The sequence below is a fragment of the Dreissena polymorpha genome, chromosome 1, assembly GCF_020536995.1.
Source record: "Dreissena polymorpha isolate Duluth1 chromosome 1, UMN_Dpol_1.0, whole genome shotgun sequence".
Lineage (NCBI taxonomy): Eukaryota > Metazoa > Mollusca > Bivalvia > Myida > Dreissenidae > Dreissena > Dreissena polymorpha.
In genome coordinates, this window is record NC_068355.1 from 22,982,917 (window position 1) to 23,005,742 (window position 22,826).

Here is a 22,826-nt window from a genome sequence, read left to right on the forward strand (position 1 = left end):
TGATCTTGTTCAATTTCTTTATAAGAATTACATACATTTACAACACAAATAAGAATAATATACATTTACAATACAACATATACAAACATTTTAAACAAGAATAAAAGACTATATATGCTATAAAAAGACTTGTTGCATTCTTTCGCAAACTGATGAGTAGTTAAACGAACCTGAAACATTTTAGTAAAAACAAAAAATTACACAACGCGACTTAAACGAACCTTTGAACACTAATATATTCACATAAGGGTAGAAGTGCCACAGCCTTATGGTTAAAGGACAGGAAGATATTGTAAGTGTTCACAAAATAGGCACTATATAAGCATATAATCGATTTTGTGGCACCAAGGGCAGGGTAAAATTTGACCCCTGGGGCATAATTTTAACAAACTAAATAAAGGACTATACAATGTCACTACATACCAAATTGTGTAGCCCTAGGCATAATTGTTATGGACAATATTTTTTTTTTAGTTTTCACAAAATAGGCATTATATAAGCATATGTTCAATTTTGTGACCCCCGGGGCAGGATCAAATTTGACCCCATGGATAAAATTTGAACAGATTTGGAAGAGGACTATTAGATGTCACTACATACCAAATTTGACAGCCCTAGACCGGATGGTTATGGACAAGAAGATTTTTTAAGTTTTCACAAAATAGACCTTATATACAGTACAGCCAAAGCGGCACAAACATAATCCGCGGCTACGCCATGGCCAGATTATTAGTCCGCGGCGGCCGAATCGTGTGTTCACGCGGCATATCGCCGTGGCACTCGGCATCGATCCGCGCAATAACGCAGAGTCTGTATTAACCACGCGTACTTTCGTGGAGTAAATCCGCCGCATACGTACGCGGCGGATCGAGTGAAAAGATATCCACCTACATGTACATACATGTATGTGTAGCGAAGAATTAATTACGCGCAACTGTTTATGTTTGGTTCGATTATCATTATTAAATTTGTAATCCGAAACACACTTCCGAATTTTAATGCTAACGCGTCCTTTGGCAAATTCTAGCGTCAAATAAACAGTGCTAAAATATCCTTTGTTTCATAAAAAGCGCGCGAAAATTATGCAGACATGTAGAACGTCGTTTGGAAAGTTTGGGTGTATTTTGTGTTGTATAAATACATGAACATCACGTCAGGTGTAAATCGCGTGTTCAGTGGAGAAAAAAACGCCCTGATTAGACGTTATTTCATCATCTCTATAAATAGTAACAAATGCCAAAATGTATTTGATACTTAAGGAAATATCATGAATGTTTGTGTATCGCAAATATTTACCAGCATTTGCTTTAAAACTGGAATATACGGGATTATCGGGTAATTAGTAGCGATATTAACTGTATAATATGAACAAAATTAAACGTGTTTATATACGCATATTCAAACAATAGTTATAATAAGCTGATAATTAACAAAACAACAAATACGTTGTCACCGTCTTGATTATTGATGTGGCTTCAAACTGCTAATTTTCTCAGCTAAAATATAATAGCGGAATCAACATGCAATTAATTTATAAATCCACCATATGCTGGAGCCTTGACCACTTGTATGTGCGAAAACATAATTACGTGACCTTGTTTATGTGTGAAATACATACGCTACGGGCGGGCAACAAACTTAATAATTGGCCAGACACATTAGCTATGCTTACATGTATATGCTAATACAATCTGCGCACAATAAATTTATTATGATTTTAATTATTATTATAATTGTTCTTTCAAAATTTTTTAACTAATAATTAAAAAAAAAAATATTTCATGATCGCATCGACTCGGCATCATGTAGCAGACCGCGGCATGCCTCGGCGGACAGATGCGAAGTTTCGCGGCGAAATGCGACTTGCCGCCGCATACTGACCCAGCTTCAACGACTGACGCTGCATCGACTCGTTTCGCCTTGCTGCCGCGGATCGCGAAATACGTTTGTTCCGCTTTGGCTGTACTGTAAGCATGTGTTCAACTTTGTGACCCCGAGGCAGGGTCAAATTTGACCCAAGGGATAAAATTTGAACAAACTTGGTAGACAACTATAAGATGTCACTACATACCAAATTTGATAGCCCTAGGCCCGATGTTTATGGACAAGAAGATTTTTAAAGTTTTCACAAAATAGGCTCCATATAAGCATATGTTCAATTTTGTGACCCCCACGGCAGGGTCAAATTTGACCCCAGGGGCATTATATAAACACACTTAGTAGAGGACTATAAGATGTCACTACATACCAAATTTGGTAGCCCTAGGCCCAATGGTTATGGACAAGCCATTTATAAGCATATATTCAATTTTGTGACCCCCGGGCAGTTTTAAATTTGACCCAGGGGCATATTAAACAAACTAAGAAGAGAACTATTAAATGTCACTACATGCCAAATTTGGTATCCCTATGCCATACGGTTATGGACAAGAAGATTTTAAAAAAATCCCACAATAGGCCTTATATAAGCATATGTTCGATTTTGTGACCCTCGGAGCAGGGTCAAACTTGAACCCAGGGGCATAATTTGAACAAACTTGGTAGAGTACTTTAAGATGCTACTACATACTACATACCGAATTTGGTAGCCCTATAGGCCCAATGGTTATGGACGAGAAGATTTGTAAAGTTTTCACAAAATAGACCCTATATAAGCAAATGTTCAATGTCGTGACCCCTGGGGAAGGGTCAAATTTGTCCCCAGGGGCATAATTTGAACAAATTTGGTAGAGGACTATTAGATGTCTTTACATACTTAATTTGATAGCCCTATGCCCAATAGTTATGGACGAGAAGATTTTGAAAGTTTTTACAAAATAGGCCTTATATAAGATTTTTTTTTATTTTGTGACCCCCGGGGCAGGGTCAAATTTTACCCCAGGGGCATAATTTGAACAAATTTGAAAAAAGTTTACCTCAGGAACATTCCTGAGAAATTTCCTCAGAATTGGACCAGTAGTTTAGGAGAATAAGATGTTTAAAGGAAAAGTAAGAGCATGGATGGACGTACGACGGACACAGGACCATGATATAAGCCCAGCTGGCCTTTTGCCAATGGAGCTAAAAATCAGAAATAATCATCAAATATGTTAATGCCTCAGACGATATAATCATGTTTTATACTGGCTTGCCAACTTTCGTTATTTTTAATTCTTTGTTTTTGACATAAATTGAATTTGTTGCCTACGAGTTATGTTCTGAAAAACTGAAAACTGTTAAGATTGAGAAGGGCGTAAAAAAAGTTGACCTGTTGATGAGTTTCAATGACATAATAAACAAATTATTTGAATTGTGATGCAACAAAATGAAAAAAAAACCTCTTCATTGCAAGTACTGTATTGATAAATAAAACATTTGTTAATTTTGAATGAGTTGTATATTTTCATTGTTTTGTTGTTCTTTGAGTGCTATGTACAGTCACATGTGACAGTAACATATACTTTCAAATCACATGTATCACAGGCCATAAGTGTAGATTGATATATTTATCACAACAGTCCATATTTATTTCCCAATTGATTAAAACTAAACAATTGGCCATGTGTTTATATAATGAACCAACAAAGACTTGAAGAATAATATGAAAATAGTTTTTATTGTTACTGTGCCCATATGAATTTATAAGTGTATTTCTTTGATGTCAAAATGAAACACTTCAGTTATCTGTAAAAAAACTGTTGGAAACTTTTTTGGTTCATTATAAATGAGCATATATCTAATTACATAATTTTGCAGACATTTCTAAAAATTATGGGATACAGAGATATTGCTCATTTTTAGAATTTTCCACTTATACCACAATTATTCCTAATTTTAATTGTATCTCTATTGATGGTTTTACTATATATATGAAGAACAAAAATTAAGGAGACACTCATCGAAAATATTCTTTAAAAATAATCCAAGCAATTTAATTTCACGTGATTTAATCATTATCAGTAAAAAGCATTAATATTAACCGACTAGAAATGAAATCAGAATCTTAAAGCAAGCAGATGAATAAGGCACTAATACTTAATAAATTAACTCTTTTTGGGTGGCACAAAACATTCGATCTAGAAAGACGTTTTCCTAGCAAAGTTGTCGTTCGTGCCTTAACATACAACATCTCTGCAGCAGGCTCAATTCCAGAAATCTTGGCGAAACACATCAAAGTAATTTAACGCTCTTTCATGGAAATATCTAGGACACCAAGCATAATATTTTAAGTAATTACCTTTAAAAACTGCATATATATTGTTAATTTATCGAGCTACACTGCAACTCCGTAACATCGCGATCCGTTATATCGCGCTGTCCATTATATCGCGAGTGGGCTATAGCTCCCAAAAAATTCGGCAAGAATGATCTCAAAAACACATTTTGTTTTTAATTCGTTGACAGGTTATAATCTGACAATATGCAAACTGCGATAACAACCGGTTCTGGCTAGTAATTAATCAAACGTTATTTTGCGGCTTATACTTGACACGCAGTGAAGCGTGAAAACGGACCGTAAGTGACAGAGTTGTTTTAACACGGATTGAGTTGTTTGCAGCACTTGAGTTATAAGTGTCTCATTCTCGATAATAATGTCAGTTGTTTTTGCTATTATATTTTAGCTGAGACAATTAGCAGTTTGAAGCCACATCAATAATCAACACTTAATTGTCGTTTTATTAATTATCAGCTTATTATAACTATTGTTGGACTTTGCGTATATACAGTCGTTTCATTTTGTTTATATTATACAGTTGATATCGCTCATCATTACCCGATAATCCCGTATTTTCCAGTTTTAAAGCAAACTCCCGTAAATATTTACGATAAAAGTGCTCAGTACACACACACATTCACAATTATTCTTAAGTATCAAATACATTTTGGCATTTGTTACTATTTAAAGATGTGATGAAATAACGTCCAATCGCGGCGTTTTTTTCCACTGAACACGCGTAAATCGCCTGACGTGATGTTCATGTTTTTATACAACACAAAATACACCCTCACTTTCCATGCGACGCTCTACATGTCTGCATAATTTTCGCACGCTTTTTATGGAGACAAAGGATATTTTAGAACTGTTTATTTGACGCTAGAATTTGTTAATGTCGCATTAGCATTAAAATTCGGAAGCGTGTTTCAGATTACAAATTTAGTAAAGCTCATTTGAGAATCAAACAAAACATTAACATTGTGCGTAATTAATGCAACGATAATTTGTTTAAGCGCATTACGTGCTATATCGCTTATTAAAACGTGTAAATAATAACTAGGAAAGTAGCGTAAATCTAGGTTTCTACACTACACAAATGTAGGTGTATATATTGTATGTATTCAATAACAATTATGAGAACAATTTTCATGCCCATTTACGCAGATAGCATCACTCCGCTAAAATGTAAACAAAGGCCGAAATGGTGATGAAAAACAAGTGTTAATCTACAAACACATTGAAAGTTTCGTGTATGTTTATGTTAAATGTGTAATCAAATGAAATAGCTAATTATGGGAACATATCGTAAGTTTGCAATTTGAATAGATAGATAATAATTATTTTTGATAATTAATAGTGTATCATTGTATGAAGATAATGATCAATGTTTTTGTTTTGTTTTGTTCTGCTTATTTGGCTAGGCTGGTCTTGGTTATTGCTCTGTCATATATTTAACATGTGCTAAATAACCTCTTTGCCATGCTTATTTTATGTCTTTAATTGTCTTCATTCATTTGTAAGCTTACGGTTTAGATTAGCGTAATTATTTATTACTATTAGTTGCTTATCATTTTGCTTTATCTTTTGCTTTGTGTTGCTTATTTGGCTAGGCTGGTCTTGGTTATTGCTCTACCTCAAATATATATAATATATATATATATATATATATATATATATACATATATATATATATATACTACTATGTGCTTCTAAGGCCAGCATTTTTTTTAATTATTTGTTTTACGGGAGCGCCCGACCCTATTTTTCGACAAATAAAAATAAAAATAAGTCACTTTCTTTTTTTTATATTTACATTTCATCCGCCGACCTGGTATTTTATCCAAAACTAGAAAAAACAAGAGCACTGCCTTGCGGGTGCTGACCGCTCATCTATTTTCTTTTTAAAGGTGAAGGGACTTTCATTTTCAATCACAAAGGAGGGAGGGGTGGAGTGAAGAGGGGTGTATAGTGTGTGGGTGTGGTTATTACATTATTTTCTAAAAATGGGGGACAAAAATGGAAAACAAAAATCAACAAAAATTCAAAAAAAAATGGGGGGGGGGGGATAGTGTGAGGGTGTGGTGGTCATTTGTGAGATGATCTTAAAAAAAATTAGGGGGGGGGGGATTCGGGGGGGGGGGGAGGGGGGGTGGGGTGGGGGATTCTTGGGTGCGATGGTTGGACGGTATTTCAAACATAAAATAATAAAAATAAATATTTGTGTTTTTTAACCGTTTCAAAAAAAAAATAATTAGGGGGGTGGGGTCGGGGGGGGGGGGGGGGTATAGTGTGAGGGTGTGGTGGTTATTTGTGAGATGATTTAAAAAAAAAAAATAAGGGGGGGATTCGGAGGGGGGGGGCACGGGGGATGGTTTGGGTGGAGTCTATTGTGGTATGTCAGGTAAGAGTAGTTTTGTCAAAGTATCAATCAAATCTAATCATAAATAAAGAAGTTATGGCAATTTTAGCAAAAATTAATAATTTGACCTTGAAAGTCAAGGTAATTCAAAGGTCAAGGCAAAATTCAACTTGCCAGGTACAGTAACCATATGATAGCATGAAAGTATTTGAAGTTTGAAAGCAATAGCCTTGATACTTTAGAAGTAAAGTGGATCGAAACACAAAATTTAACCATATATTCAAAGTTACTAAGTCAAAAAAGGGCCATAATTCCGTAAAAATGACAACCAGAGTTATGCAACTTGTCCTTTTACTGTACCCTTATGATAGTTTGCGAGTGTTCCAAGTATGAAAGCAATATCTATGATACTTTAGGGTTAAAGTGGACCAAAACACAAAACTTAACCAAGTTTTCAATTTTCTAAGTATAAAGGGCCCATAATTCCGTCCAAATGCCAGTCAGAGTTACATAACTTTGCCTGCACAGTCCCCTTATGATAGTTAATAAGTGTTGCAAGTATGAAAGCAATAGCTTTGATACTGTAGGAATAAAGTGGACCTAAACACAAAACTTAACCAAATTTTTAATTTTCTAAGTATAAAAAGGGCACATAATTCTGTCAAAATGCCAGTCAGAGTTACATTGCTTTGCCTGCACAGTCCCCTTATAATAGTTAGTAAGTGTTGCAAGTATGAAAGCAACAGCTTTGATACTTAAGGAATAAAATGGACCTAAACACAAAACTTAACCAAAATTTTCAATTTTCTAAGTATAAAAAGGGCACATAATTCTGTCAAAATGCACGCCAAAGTTATCTAACTTTCCCTGCCCAGTCCACTCATGATAGTAAGAAAGTGTACCAAGTTTGAATGCAATAGCATTGATACTTTCTGAGAAAAGTGGACCTAAATGCAAAACTTAACCGGACGCCGACGCCGACGCCAAGGTGATGACAATAGCTCATAATTTTTTTTCAAAAAATAGATGAGCTAAAAATTGCGGAGATTGCCAAAGTGTTGTTCAAAATTTGTTTATAATACGGGTTGTTTCGTTGTGCAAAGTCGACTTGTATAGCGTCAGCGATTTTTATTGGCTATAATGCAGCCAATACCACACGCTATTAGCCAATCGGTGAGTATTTAACAAATGATTCTCATATTGCATTTCCGAAATGACCGACATTAACAACAACGAGACAAATGTAGCATATTTTAAAATCCAATTAATTAAAAACGGAGCAGAAACAATTTTAATTAGAAAAGTTAATCTTCAGAACACCATTGTTGATATCATGTCCATATTATGTGACACGAAATTAAAAACAAGGGCTGTTTGTAAAACATGCATGCCCCCCATATGGGCTCTCCGTTGTAGTGACAGCCATTGTGTGAATATGTTTTTGTCACTGTGACTCTGATCTTTGACCTAGTGACCTTAAAATCAATAGGGGTCATCTGCCAGTCATGATCAATGTACCTATGAAGTTTCATGATCCTAGCCATAAGCGTTCTTGAGTTATCATCTGGAAACCATTTTACTATTTCGGGTCACCGTGACCTTGACCTTTGACCTAGTGACCTGAAAATCAAAAGGGGTCATCTGCGAGTCATGATCAATCTACCTATCAAGTTTCATGATCCTATGAATAAGCGTTCTTGAGTTATCATCCGGAAACCATTTTACTATTTCAGGTCACCGTGAACTTGACCTTTGACCTAGTGACCTCAAAATCGATAGGGGTCATCTGTGAGTCATGATCAATGTACCTATGAAGTTTCATGATCCTAGGCATAAGAGTTCTTGAGTTGTCATCCGGAAACCGTTTTACTATTTCGGGTCACCATGACCTTGACATCAAAATCAATAGGGGTCATCTGCGAGTCATGATCAATGTACCTATGAAGTTTCATGATCATAGCCATTAGCGTTCTTGAGTTATCATCCTGAAATCATTTTACTATTTCAGGTCATCATGACCTTGACCTTTGATATAGTGACCTGAAAATCAATAGGGGTCAAATGTGAGTCATGATCAATCAACCAATCAAGTTTCATGATCCTAGGCATAAGTGTTCTTGAGTTATCATCCGAAAACCATTTTACTATTTTGGGTCACTGTGACCTTGACCTTTAACCTTGTGACCTGAAAATCAATAGGGGTCATCTGCGAGTCATGATAAATGTACCTATGAATTTTCATGATCCTAGGCATGAGCGTTCTTGAGTTATCATCTGGAAACCATTTTACTATTTCGGGTCACCGAGACCTTTGACCTAGTGACCTGAAAATCAATAGGGGTCATCTGCCAGCTATTATCAATCTACCTACGAAGTTTCATGATCCTAGGCATAAGCGTTCTCGAGTTATCATCCGGAAACCATTTTATTATTTCGGGTCACTGTGACCTTGACCATTGACCTAGTGACCTGAAAATCAAAAGGGGTCATCTGCTAGTCATGATCAATCTACCTATCAAGTTTCATGATCCTAGGCCTCAGCGTTCTTGAGTTATCATCCAGAAACCATTTTACTATTTCGGGTCACCGTGACCTTGACCTTTGACCTAGTGAACTCATAATCAATAGGGGTCATCTGCGAATCATGATCAATGTACCTATGAAGTTTCATGATCCTAGGCCCAAGCGTTCTTGAGTAATCATCCGGAAACCACCTGGTGGAAGGACAGACCGACAGACAGACCGACAGACAGACCGACATGTGCAAAGCAATATACCCCCTCTTCTTCGAAGGGGGGCATAATAATTAGAGTTTTTGCAGAGGTGCCACCATCGATTACTTTCGGTGTGTTTAAACGATTTGGGTAGGTTTAATAAATGTGCGTATTTATTAAAATGTGGATCCTGTAATATTTTTATAGATAAAAATCAACATCCCAAAAATGTCCAAGAAGTACTACTTCACGTTTCTTTATAATGAACATGAGGACTGAACCACAATTACTTGCATCAATAATCCCATTCTCCAACCACCCATATATATTCTTTATTTAGAAAAAAAGTATTCAACACAGCTTCTGAAGAAAATTAGATTGGGTCCAGATGTCCGTATGTCCGTCAAAGTCACAAGAAAGTTTTAATTATTTTTCTTAGCAAATTAACATGCTTATTATTCTTCATTAACTTAAAACAAAACATGTTTTTCATATATTAAACTACAGACGAAACCAAAGTTTTGACTTTCAAAATGTCATGAAAATGCAAATGGAATTTATTTCTTAATTATTTGATCAGTTTTGTAAATCAGAAATACATCTTAATGTATTTTTCAAAAATGAGTTATTATTTAGCTGAAATATGATGTTCTATCAACTGTACATAATGTTTTCATACTGCAGGATTTGTTCTGCAAGGAATGCAAGTAAATTTATCACACCTCAGGCTCTGTTGATAAAATGTGCTCAATTGGCTCTATGTATTTGTTCCAAGGGTTATTATTATCTTCACTTTTATATAGCTCTCTCTGTTTATTATATATCCAAAACATGTTATTGCTGTTTCTCCTTAAAATAATACAGACAACACATTCCATAGAAATTTTCATTTGAACTTAAACTGTGAATAAGAGAGGAACAACATAATATGTGCAAAAGTTTACACCATTTTATTTTTTACTCCAGGACTCCAGGGTCACTGGTTCGCGCCCTGCTGCGGGCTACTTTTTTTTCCCTTTTTATATTGTTCTATTTTTTTTACTGGAGCTTTTTAGATCCCATATGTTTACATTTATCAATATAAAGCTTTAATTGACAAACTTCAAAACATGCCAAAATCTGTGAAAAGGCCCCTTTAATACTTACCAAGCACTATTAATTTCTTCAGAAATGTTACTTCTGTGCTTGTTGAATATTTTGCTTTTAATGCTTTTCAGTAAAAATCACAGGAGTTTGAAATTCTCTCCATGAAGCTAATAATCTAATGGCTAAATAATAAAAACTAGACCCCTATATACTAATATAGTATATAGACTTACTATATAGGGGTCTATTTTTATTATTTTGCCACAAGATTAATTTCATGTATAGAATTTCAAACTCCTGTGGTAAAAATTATACACATAATTAATGCTCAAGCATAATACATACTGGGCATTGTAAATATACTATGGTATTTTATGTTTAGATGACACTGGATGAGAAAATTGTGCAGCCAGTCCGGGATTTTAACCAGGGACCCCTTGCTTTTCTGATTGAGCTAATGATATGCCAAAAAAACATCTTCTGTTTAGTGACAATCACTAAGTTCGTGCACTAACATTCTCCTCTGCCAAGCTGGAATTTTTTCGAGAATTCAAGTCACGGGGATCATTGTATTAACCTGATCCATTCAAATCATGAACAGGTTTTGTTGAGAATGGATTTTGCCATGGTCCCACATTGGGCACCAATGGATGGGACAATTGTACAGCCAATCCGGAACTCGAATCTTTTACCCCTGGCTATCAGGGCCAGTGTCTAGGATTATGCTGTTTACATGTGTACAATTAATAAACATGTAGATTATTTCTTGATCACTATTAATGGTTACCGGTAACCTGCTAATTTGGAACTGCCACCATTGTGGGATCATACTATTGGTCATTTATATCAAGCTCTGAGTAAATTGACTAACCTTCATGTACATGTACAATAGTAGATGATTGTTTATGTTCACAATGCTAATAACTATCAATGTATAAACTGCAGTTCTAGGTCTTATAATTGCCACTTACAGGTATAATAAATTATGATAAATGAAATGCTTAACATTGCTGAATTCTTAATTCCTGCCCTTGTACACTGCAACTCCAATATATCACGGTCCGTTATATCGCGTTGTCCAATATATCGCGAATCGGCTATGGCTCCCAAAAATCTGACGAGCATAATCCCCAAATAAAATGTTTTAATCTGAGAATTTGATGAATATAAATCCGTTTAAAGCTAGTACTTTTCCTTTTTTTCACCAACTTTAATCCAACATTCATAATCCAGTTTTGACCAGATTGTTTGCTTACATCGTACATCACTTTAACACCTGTTTACTGCGATAAACAATAGCCCCTCTTGTCAAACATCACAGGTCATTTCGGGTGTTACCATTCTGTATTGAATTTGCTTTGAACTGCCGAAACGCACCAGTGCACACTTGTGACATTTACAGTTATAATTGTGTACACCATCATGGTGTACACAATTATAACGGTAAATGTCACAAGTCAATACTGACCTATCTCAACAATCTGTGTGCGTTAGATACAGTGTAAACTACTTGCTTTTAATTGAGAGGAAAATATCCCTCAGTTTGTCAAAATGCACTACTGTTAAAACCCATGCTTTGCATGAGAATGAATGACGTCATTTTGTACATGGGTCTAATTTGTGCATGCTTTCTTGAACAATACAACTCGGCAATGTTTTTCGGATTACAAATTTAATTATATGCATTTAAAAATACTCACAAGGAATAATGTTTTGTGTTATACCAATGAATAACATATGGATATAACACATAATTGAATAAGGTAGGTAAATAGCGTGTTTTGAGATTGCATAACGATGCTAATGCATACATATACATGCATACATAACCTTACAATTTATATCGCGCACCGGATATATCACGGTCGCGATCTTTGGACCCCTTACACCGCGATATATTGGAGTTGCAGTGTATTTCAAGAGAGAATACTTTCCAGTCAACCCATTTGGAAAGAGGTCAAATTTTCTTACACTTTCCTTTAAGGTTCATGTAAAGTGTAAAAAGGCGTATTCTTCACATAGAAATACTTCAATAAATATTATGGCAATAAATTCAATTTATAAGTCAATAGCCTCGTTAACACTTGTAGAACATATAAGAAAATGCTAATAAAAAAAAATATGATGCAAAATGTTGCTTTTGAAGAAATATACAGCGCATGCATGAAATTATCAAAATAACAAACGGAGTTAAATTGAACAAATTCCTTTGGTCAAAATATTGTATACACTTAATGTTAGGTACTACAAATGAAAATTCCACACAACACACACCAACAATCCTAAAATAAGGAAAAGAAAAACATAAAAAAAATGTCAAAAGTTACCACAATAATTGGGGACTACTTTAAGTATGGTAGACTTACCAGTGAACCTTCATTTTCAAAATTACTTATCTACTCGCAATACAGTACTCATTATAGTCACAAAATGACACAATTACAAAAAAATAAACTATATTACCAAAAGGGAAAACACTTTGATTGTTCATTTGAAATATATAGGACTCGGAAAGACGACTAATTGGCTACCTTAAAACAAATTACAACATGTTTATGTCACATCTCGAACTCCATACACGTTAGTTAAACATGTGGGGCATAAAACATCCGGTTTCAAGGAAGTCGACATAACAATATTTCAATTAACGATCTAGGCATAATATTTGTGGGATCGGAAAAATGAATTATACAAATGTTGGGCACACGCACATATTAAACCAACTGAACACTTACATTTCTATAAAAACCTTGTCATCGATGAAAAAGTGCTTTTGTTATTGTCTTGTCATGTTTACTTGTTCAGGAAGCCATTATTTGCCGGAAGTATATTCGAAAAATATTTCGTTTCAAAATCGATCATTGATAAATTACTCACGATCCGTTTGTTCTAAAATTTGTATAATTTGTTTATGAGGTAATTTCAAGTTATGTTATAAAGTAAATATTTAATATAAGCAATATTTAACAAATTCGCAGATACGAATCAATACACATTTCTGACCAAGATGGACGACCGATGAAATTAAATCGGGAGGAGAGTCAATTATATCAAGATTCTTTTCAAATAGTGCGTTTCAAGTAAGTGTAATTGTTATGGAGATATTATGAAAATGATATATTTTCATTAATTTTATTTTATAAGATCATAACTCTTATTGATCGCATGCTATGCGCGCAGAAAGTTAGTATTTTTCCAAAATCTATAAATAGCGACTCATGGCATTGACATGTTCATTTTGAAATACGCATAGTGTCTTTGTGGGGCTGTATTGACGCAATTCGATGCTCGGAGTACCTTACATATAACTTGCATATACTGTTGGTGTTTTTATTTGGTGCATTTGTGTTTTTTTAATGAAATTGAGAATTTGCCATACCTTGCAATATTTTTGATAATAATTACACTATTACTACCATTTGTGAGTGTTTTTTTTTTAATTGTGTACATATATGGAATAAAAATGTGATTATTGCAACCATATGTAAATTTCATTAACTTATTTTGGGTATAACTGATCATTTTTATATTTTAAAATTTCATCTATATGGGGTCATTTTGGGACTTTACATGAACCTTAAACAGGTTTACTAGGATATATGTGCTATCTTTAATTTTGATAAATAACTAAGATTACATTTAGAACCATTCTTAATGTAATGTACATGTATCATGAAATTTATTTAAAGTTTTATATTTCCAAGCCAAGTTGATATTCTGAAACAGCTTGTGGTACAATATACAAATTTTTCAAAATATAAATGATATTTTTTAAACAAAAATACCATAAACATTTATTATCTTAATTATTTAATTGTAATTATTACAATATAATAGTAATTAGTAAATTATCACAGTTATTGTTTTATAAATAAACTTCACTTCAATCAATGTTTACATTTATCAGTGCAATATAATGTACCCATTCATAATAATAGAATTCATGATTATAAATAGCATTCACATAGATAAAATGGTGAGATCAAATTTTAATGCTAGAATATTTTTATCTTGAAGTGCTTGCATGTGCATGTATATTTATTGTTGTTTAGATTGAAAAGAGACTCAAAAATATGCTATTGGTATGGTACTGTATGTTGATGAATAAATAAAGCTGAACATGAGGTATTAAACAAATAAAAGTCAAGTTGTGTTTTCCTTTTTATTTTAATCATTTATTATTTATGGAAAAGTATGCAAGTGTATGAAAGAAACAAGAGATGTGTTCGTCAGAAACACAATGCCCCCTACTGCGCCGCTTTGAATGTTTTATTTTTTTACCTTTGACCTTGAAGGATGACCTTGACCTTAAACTTCGACCACTCAAAATGTGCAGCTTCATGAGAACGCCGCTTTGAAATATAATTTTTTTTACTATTGACCTTGAAGGATGACCTTGACCTTGAACTTCCACCACTCAAAATGAGCAGCTTCATGATAATGCTGCTTTGAATAATTTTTTTTTTGACATTTGACCTTGAAGGATGACCTTGACCTTGAAGTATGACCTTGGCCTTGAACTTCCACCACCCAAAATGTGCAGCTTCATGATAACGCCGCTTTGAATTTTTGTTTGCCCTAGAAGGATGACCTTGACGGATAACCTTGACCTTGAACTTCCACCACTCAAATTGTGCAGCTTCATGAGAATGCTGCTTTGAATTTTTTATAATTTTTTTTACCTTGAAGGATGACCTTGACCTTAAACTTCCACTACTCAAAATGTGCAGCCTCATGAGATACACATGCATGCCAAATATCAAGTTGCTATCTTCAAAATTAAAAAACTTATGGTCAATGTTAAAGTTTTCAGACGGACAGATGCCATATATTTGACATTTGACCTTGAAGGATGACCTTCACCTTCACCTTTCACCACTCACAATGTTCAGCTCCATGAGATACACATGCATGCCAAATATCAAGTTGCTATCTTCAATATTGAAAAAGTTATGACCAATGGTAAAGTTTTCGGACGGACAGACGCCATAAATTTGACATTTGACCTTGAAGGATGACCTTGACCTTTCATCACTCAAAATGTGCAGCTCCATGAGAAACACATGCATGCCAAATATCAAGTTGCTATCTTCAATAGTGAAAAAGTTTAAAATTTTTGACCTTTGACCTTGAAGGATGACCTTGACCTTTCATCATTCAAAATGTGCAGCTCCATGAGATACACATGAATGTCAAATATCAAGTTGCTATGTTCAATATTTCAAAAGTTATTGCAAAACTTTACTATATTAAATTTTTAAATTTTTGACATTTGGCCTTGAAGGATGACCTTGACCTTTCACCACTAAAAATGTGCAGCTCCATGAGATACACATGCATGTCAAATATCAAGTTGCTATGTTCAATATTTCAAAAGTTATTGCAAAACTTTACTATATTAAAGTTTTAAATTTTTGACATTTGACCTTGAAGGATGATCTTGACCTTGACCTTTCACCACTGAAATGTGCAGCTCCATGAGATACACATGCATGCCAAATATCAAGTTGCTATGTTCAATATTTCAAAAGTTATTGCAAAACTTTACTATGTTAAGTTTTAAATTTTTGAACTTTGATCTTGAAGGATGACCTTGACATTTCACCACTCAAAATGTGCAGCTCAATGAGATACACATGCATGCCAAATATCAAGTTGCTATGTTCAATATTTCAAAAGTTTTTGCAAAACTTTAATATATAAAAGTTTGAAATATTTGACCTTTGACCTTGAAGGATGACCTTGACCTTTCACCACTCAAAATGTGCAGCTCCATGAGATACACATACATGCCAAATATCAAGTTGCTATGTTCAATATTTCAAAAGTTATTGCAAAACTTTACTGTAAGGTTAAAGTTTTGGGACAGAATGACAGACAGAAAGACAGACAGACAGGCCAAAAGCAATATACCCCTGATCATTCGATCCGGGGGCATAAAAAGTATTAATTAAGGACATTCAAATTTACACCCCACCATCCCTTTTTCTTGCATTGCTTTCTATTATTAAACTCATCCTCTACACTTGCGAAGAATACCTAAAAAATCCTGTTATATGTAATCATGTTTGTTTAAATGTGTGTACTTTGATGCATTGCTGAACCTTCTGAATATCCTGAATAATGATATTGACATTGAACAAAACAAGGACATCCACTACTGTATCAGCAATGCAGGTCTTTCTCCAGAAATTTGCACTGGGGAAAATATGTGTGATTTACAGGGCACTGGGTTACTCCTTTGAATTTATTTAATGTTAGGCACTTAACCATATGTTACTGTACTTAAGAAAGTGCAATAATTGAACAAATATATATTTAAACTAATCAGCCTTTAAAAACCTGATGAATCTTTAATGTCTTTCATGATATTGAAGAATTACAGCAACACAAATTGGTGAGATAAAGTAATAAATTAAAGATTCAGGCACTAAGGTGCTTAAAGAGCCGGGGAAAGGGCATGAGTATTACAAGTATTGCAATTAATTATTTATTTAAAAGATCATGTAATGGTTAATTTGATTCTGTGCAGTTTTGATTCTGTACTTTTTTGACAGATTGTCATATTTCTCTTATATAATTTTGTATTTTTAAACATTATTCCTGTAAGTGTATGATAGATGCTTCCAGTTGTCCCCTGTCAGGTAAAGCATGGGACAATGAAATGTATATTGTTAAAACAACAATAACAAAACAACTGTACTGATGTTGGCCTGCAATTTATTTTAAGATGTGTATTTTACAATAGAATTAGTTTGAGTAAACATCTTCAGGGTCTATGTGTACAAAACTGGCATTGCATTGGTAAAACATTAACAGACTGTTTACTTTGGTCAATATTTATATTCAACATTTCTCATTCACTAAAAATCTCGTCAAAGCAGCAACTAATTATTGATGCTTCTGTATAATTTTATATTATTTTCTAATACAGATATACAGCTTTGACTCATTGTTAATATTGCAATACAGTACAGCAAAAGCGGCACAAACATAATCCGCGGCTACGCGACGGCCAGATTATTAGTATGCGGCGGCCGAATCGTGTGTTGACGCGGCGTATCGCCGTGGCACTCGGCATCGATCCGCGCAACGACGCCGAGTCTGTATTAACCTCGCGTACTTTCGCGGAGTAAATCCGCCACATACGTACACGGATCGAGTGAAAAGATATCCACCTACATGTACATACATGTATGTGTAGCGTAGAATTAATTACGCGCAACTGTTAATGTTTCGTTCGATTATCATTATTAAATTTGTTATCCGAAACACACTTCCGAATCTTAATGCTAACGCGACATAAGGCAAATTTTAGCGTCAAATAAACAGTGCTTAAATATCCTTTGTTTCATAAAAAGCGCGCGAAAATTATGCAGACAAGTGGAACGTCGTTTGGAAAGTTTGGGTGTATTTTGTGTTGTATAAATACATGAACATCACGTCAGGCGTAAATCGCGTGTTCAGTGGAAAAAAACGACCCCATAAGACGTTATTTCATCATCTCTATAAATAGTAACAAATGCCAAAATGTATTTGATACTAAAAGAAATATCGAGAATGTTTGTGTATCGTAAATATTTACCAGCATTTGCTTCAAAACTGGAATATACGGGATTATAGGGTAATTAGTAGCGATATTAACTATATAATACGAACAAAATAAAACGTGTTTATATATGCATATTCAAACAATAGCTATAATAAGCTGATAATTAACAAAACAACAAATACGTCGTCACCGTCTTGATTATTGATGTGGCTTCAAACTGCTAATTTTCTCAGCTTAAATATAATAGCAAAATCAACATGCAATTAATTTATAAATCCACCATATGCTGGAGCCTTGACCACTTGTATGTGCGAAAACATAATTACATGACCTTGTTTATGTGTGAAATACATACACTACGGGCGGGAAACAAACTTAATTGGCCAGACACATTAACTATGCTTACATGTATATGCTAATACAATCCGCGCACAATAAATTTATTATGATTTTAATTATTATTATAATTGTTCTTTCAAAATTTGTTAACTACATGTAACTAATAATTTTTTAAAGATTTTTTTATTTCATGATGCACATCGACTCGGCATCATGTCGCGGATCGTGGCATGCCTCGGTGGACAGATGCGAAGTTTTGTGGCGAAATGTGACTTGCCGCCGCATACTGACGCAGCTTCAACGACTGACGCGGCATCGACTCATTTCACCTTGCCGCCGCGGATCGCGAAATACGTTTGTTCCGCTTTGGCTGTACTGTATGTTCATTTAGTTAAATATGTGCATGAAATAAAATTTAATAGCACGCGCCCAGTTGTAAACGTCAAATACTATCAGATAAAGCAAAGACGATGGGCGCAGTCATTTTGAATATGCGACTATGATCATGTGACTAAAAGTCACGTGCTGTAGAAAGTAGTCTGTTAGCCCACGACAGAGGTGAATGTAACAAGGGCTGTTTGTAAAACATGCATGCCCCCATATGGGCTCTGCATTGTAGTGACAGCCATAGTGTGAATATGTTTTTTGTCACGGTGACCTTGACCTTTGACCTAGTGACCTGAAAATCAATAGGGGTCATCTGCCAGTCATGATCAATGTACCTATCAAGTTTCATGATCATAGGAATAAGCCTTCTTGAATTATCATCCGGAAACCATCTTACTATTTCGGGTCACCATGACCTTGACCTTTGACCTAGTGACCTCAAAATCAATAGGGGTCATCTGCGCATCATGATCAATGTACCTATGAAGTTTTATGATCATAGCCATTAGCGTTCTTGAATTATCATCCGGTAACCATTTTAATATTTCAGGTCACCATGACCTTGACCTTTGATATAGTGACCTGAAAATCAATAGGGGTCAACTGCGTGTCATGATCAATCTACCTATCAAGTTTCATGATCCTAGGCATAAGCGTTCTTTGAGTTATTTTCCAGAAACTATTTTACTATTTCGGGTCACCGTGACCTTGACCTTTGACCTGAAAATCAATAGGGGTCATCTGCGAGCAAATCATGATCAATGTACCTATGAAGTTTCATGATTCTAGGCATAAGCGTTATTGAGTTATCATCCGGAAACCATTTTTCTATTTCGGGTCACCGTGACTTTGACCTTTGACCTAATGACCTGAAAATCAATAGGGTTCATCTGCTAGCCATTATCAATCTACCTACGAAGTTTCATGATCCTAAGCATAAGCGTTTTTGAGTAATCATCCGGAAACCATTTTACTATTTCTGGTCACTGTGACCTTGACCTTTGACCTAGTGACCTGAAAATCAATAGGAATCATCTGTCAGTCATGCTCAATCTACCTATCAAGTTTCATGATCCTAGGCCTAAGCGGTCTTGAGTTATCATCCGGAAACTATTTTACTATTTCGGGTCACTGTGACCTTGACCTTTGACCTAGTGACCTAAAAATCAATAGGGGTCATCTGTGAGTCATGATCAATGTACCTATCAAGTTTCATGATCCTAGGCCTAAGTGTTCTTGAGTTATCATCCGGAAACCATTTTACTATTTTGGGTCACCGTGACCTTGACCTTTGACCTAGTGACCTTAAAATCAATAGGGGTCATCTGCGAGTCATGATCAATGTACTTATGAAGTTTTATGATCTTAGTCCCAAGCGTTCTTGAGTTATCATCTGGAAACCACCTGGTGGACGGACCGACGGACCGACAGACCGACCGACCGACAGACTGACATGTGCAAAGCAATATACCCCCTCTTCTTCGAAGGGGGCATAATGAACCGTAGTGTAAGAGAGTGCTAGAAGGAGTGTTGTACTCGAAGAAGAACCCGGTCAATTAATTTTGTCAGTGGACATTCAAAATAAACAACAAAACACTGAACTATGACCAAACACAACACTCTCACACAGTATTATAAAGAAGCTATTTAAACCAAAAAATTAGTTAAAAAACATCACAATGAATTTATCGTTAAATCAAGAAAATAAAGTTAACCGGTATGAAATTGATGTTAAAACAATTTTTTTTTCAGAAACTGTTGTAAAGTGTGACAGTGACAGAAGAATATCAATCAATATTTAAAATAAACCCACAATAATGAGGTGAATGAATCAATGAAATACTTGACAGGAACATAATAAATGTTGGGAATCAATTGATTAATGCAACAGGCACAGTTTTAAAAGCAGAAAGCTTATTTATCAGTGGTGCTTAACTTTTACTGACGAAAAGCTTTTGGTTGCAAAGTTATATGGCAATACAGCATTAAAATACTAATGTACACAAACTAGTATATAAGTATATCAATCAATAAAGAATAACTGTATACGTAAATTGAAATGAACAGTAAATATTACGATTTCAGAGATCTGAGAAGCATAACTTGTTTTCTTTTGGTTCGTTTACTTGTTACCCGATACCTACCTGAATGCGAGACAACTCTTGTTTGCCCTTAGTTTCGAAAAGACCGAATATTTGATGTTAAGAAAAAATCGGTTCCTTTAGTCGATAACGAAATTCCCCAATGTCCCATTTTATCGATTTTAAAAATATCAATTTGACCAGACTCTTTTTCCTAAAATAGCTAGAAAATCTCTGTACATATCACACATGTTATTAGGATGAATCCACCATGATTCTTACCTGTCCAATCAGATGATGTATCTTCATAAAGTCTGCAGACCAGTTTGCCACTCAATGTGAACTTGTACAGAGCAGTACGAGAGCAGATATATAGGTCACCCTGGTGAAGGGCAATACCTGTACAATAATGTTGTAACTTAAGCTTCCTGCCTTTGGCGAGTTGGCTCTGGCTTACTGTGATAAACTGGACCTCATTATTGACAGCCACTGCAACCTCACTGGGTGTGATCTGACACATGTCCCATATACCATCATTCACATCCCAGTGACTCACCACCTGGTACTGCTGGTTTAGAAGCTTGACTCTCTCATTATCTCTGTCTGCAACCAGGACCTGTCCGTCAGGAAGAACACAGATGGCTGTGATAAAGCATTGCTTTGAATCACTTGTTATTCTCACAGTGTGCTTAGACTTCCCATGGACTGTTAACACATGGTTACGCAATACAAGTCTCGCAAGACCTGACAGTTTAGACAAGTACTGTTCAATGTCAGTGTTAGCTTTCATACTCTCTATCAGCCTCCCCAGACCTGATAATCTGACAATGTACTGCTTAGTGCCTTGTATAGTCTGGTTTAATACCGAACATTCAAGTCTAACACTGTACTCATCCAGGTACGATTCAACTTTTTGTATTTTGTCCATGCATTTCTGACTCGCTATCATGCAGAGTTTCTTCTTCTTGTTGTCACTGCTGTAAAGAAGGAGTTCATGGAGTGCTTTTAATTCATGATGATGACGGATGCAGGTTTCAACACCAGTTTTGAGAGAATCTTCAAGACTTGATAGTGTAATTTTTGCTTCATTCAAAGTAATATTTTCTATATGAAACAAAGTGGAATGCATTAATTCATAGATTTTGTTTTGCTCAACTTTAGGTATTTTCTTTAAAGTTCTCCTCACAATTTTGGCCATAGTGGATTTAATTTTGTCATTCATTTTGTGTACCATGAGTTCTTGCCCCTGGTATGAACTCTTCAGATCGTGGATTCCAGACTCACAGCAACTCTGCAGTTTCCTCAGTTTTCTCATATTGATCAGGAGCTTCTCAAACAGTTCTTGTACTTCTGCTGCCTGCTTCTTGGCTGAGTTTAGTGTTACTTTTTTGCATTTTCTGAAAGAAAATCAATAATTTCAGGGATTTTGTGGAAGTTTGTTGGCTATGCTACATGTATATGGTATGTATCGTCCATGATAAAATCGAGACCAGTTTGGGGCCGTCCATAAAGTATGTCATGCTCCAGATGGAGGGAGGGGGTGTTAGAAAGTGTGACAGTTTGTGACATGGGGAGAAGGTGGGTCAGGCCATGTGTGATGTCACGCATTTATTAAAAAAATATTATTTCTTAAGTAGAATTTTAAAATAAAAAAAAAAAAAATTGAATTAGTTTTATGTCAAAATAAGACAAATTGCGTATCTCCTGAATGTGTTGTTCGAATTTGAAAAGGCACCTTAGCACAACATCCACGCAGATTTAACAAGGGCTGTTTGTAAAACATGCATGCCCCCCATATGGGCTCAACGTTGTAGTGGCAGCCATTGTGTGAATACGATTTTTGTCACTGTGACCTTGACCTTTGATCTAGTGACCTGAAAATCAATAGGGGTCATCTGCAGGTCACGATCAATGTACCTATAAAGTGTCATGATCCTAGGCAAAAGCGTTCTTGAGTTATCATCCGAAAATCATTTTACTATTTCGGGTCACCGTGACCTTGACCTTTGACCTTGTGACCTCGAAATCAATAGGGGTCATCTGCGAGTCATGATCAATGTACCTATGAAGTTTCATGATCCTAGGCCAAAGCGTTCTTGAGTTATCGTCTGAC

At 35.2% G+C, this 22,826-nt stretch overlaps 1 protein-coding gene across 2 annotated transcripts in view; it reads right to left on the bottom strand.

The window, feature by feature from the left end:
• Nucleotides 1-22,826, bottom strand: part of LOC127874187 (uncharacterized) — a 365,429-nt gene that overhangs the window by 327,331 nt on the left and 15,272 nt on the right. For both annotated transcript variants that reach the window (XM_052418385.1, XM_052418395.1), the window contains exon 2: nt 20,996-22,110. In XM_052418385.1, coding sequence (XP_052274345.1) covers nt 20,996-22,110 — 1,115 coding nt within the window. The remainder of the gene's footprint in view (nt 1-20,995; nt 22,111-22,826) is intronic.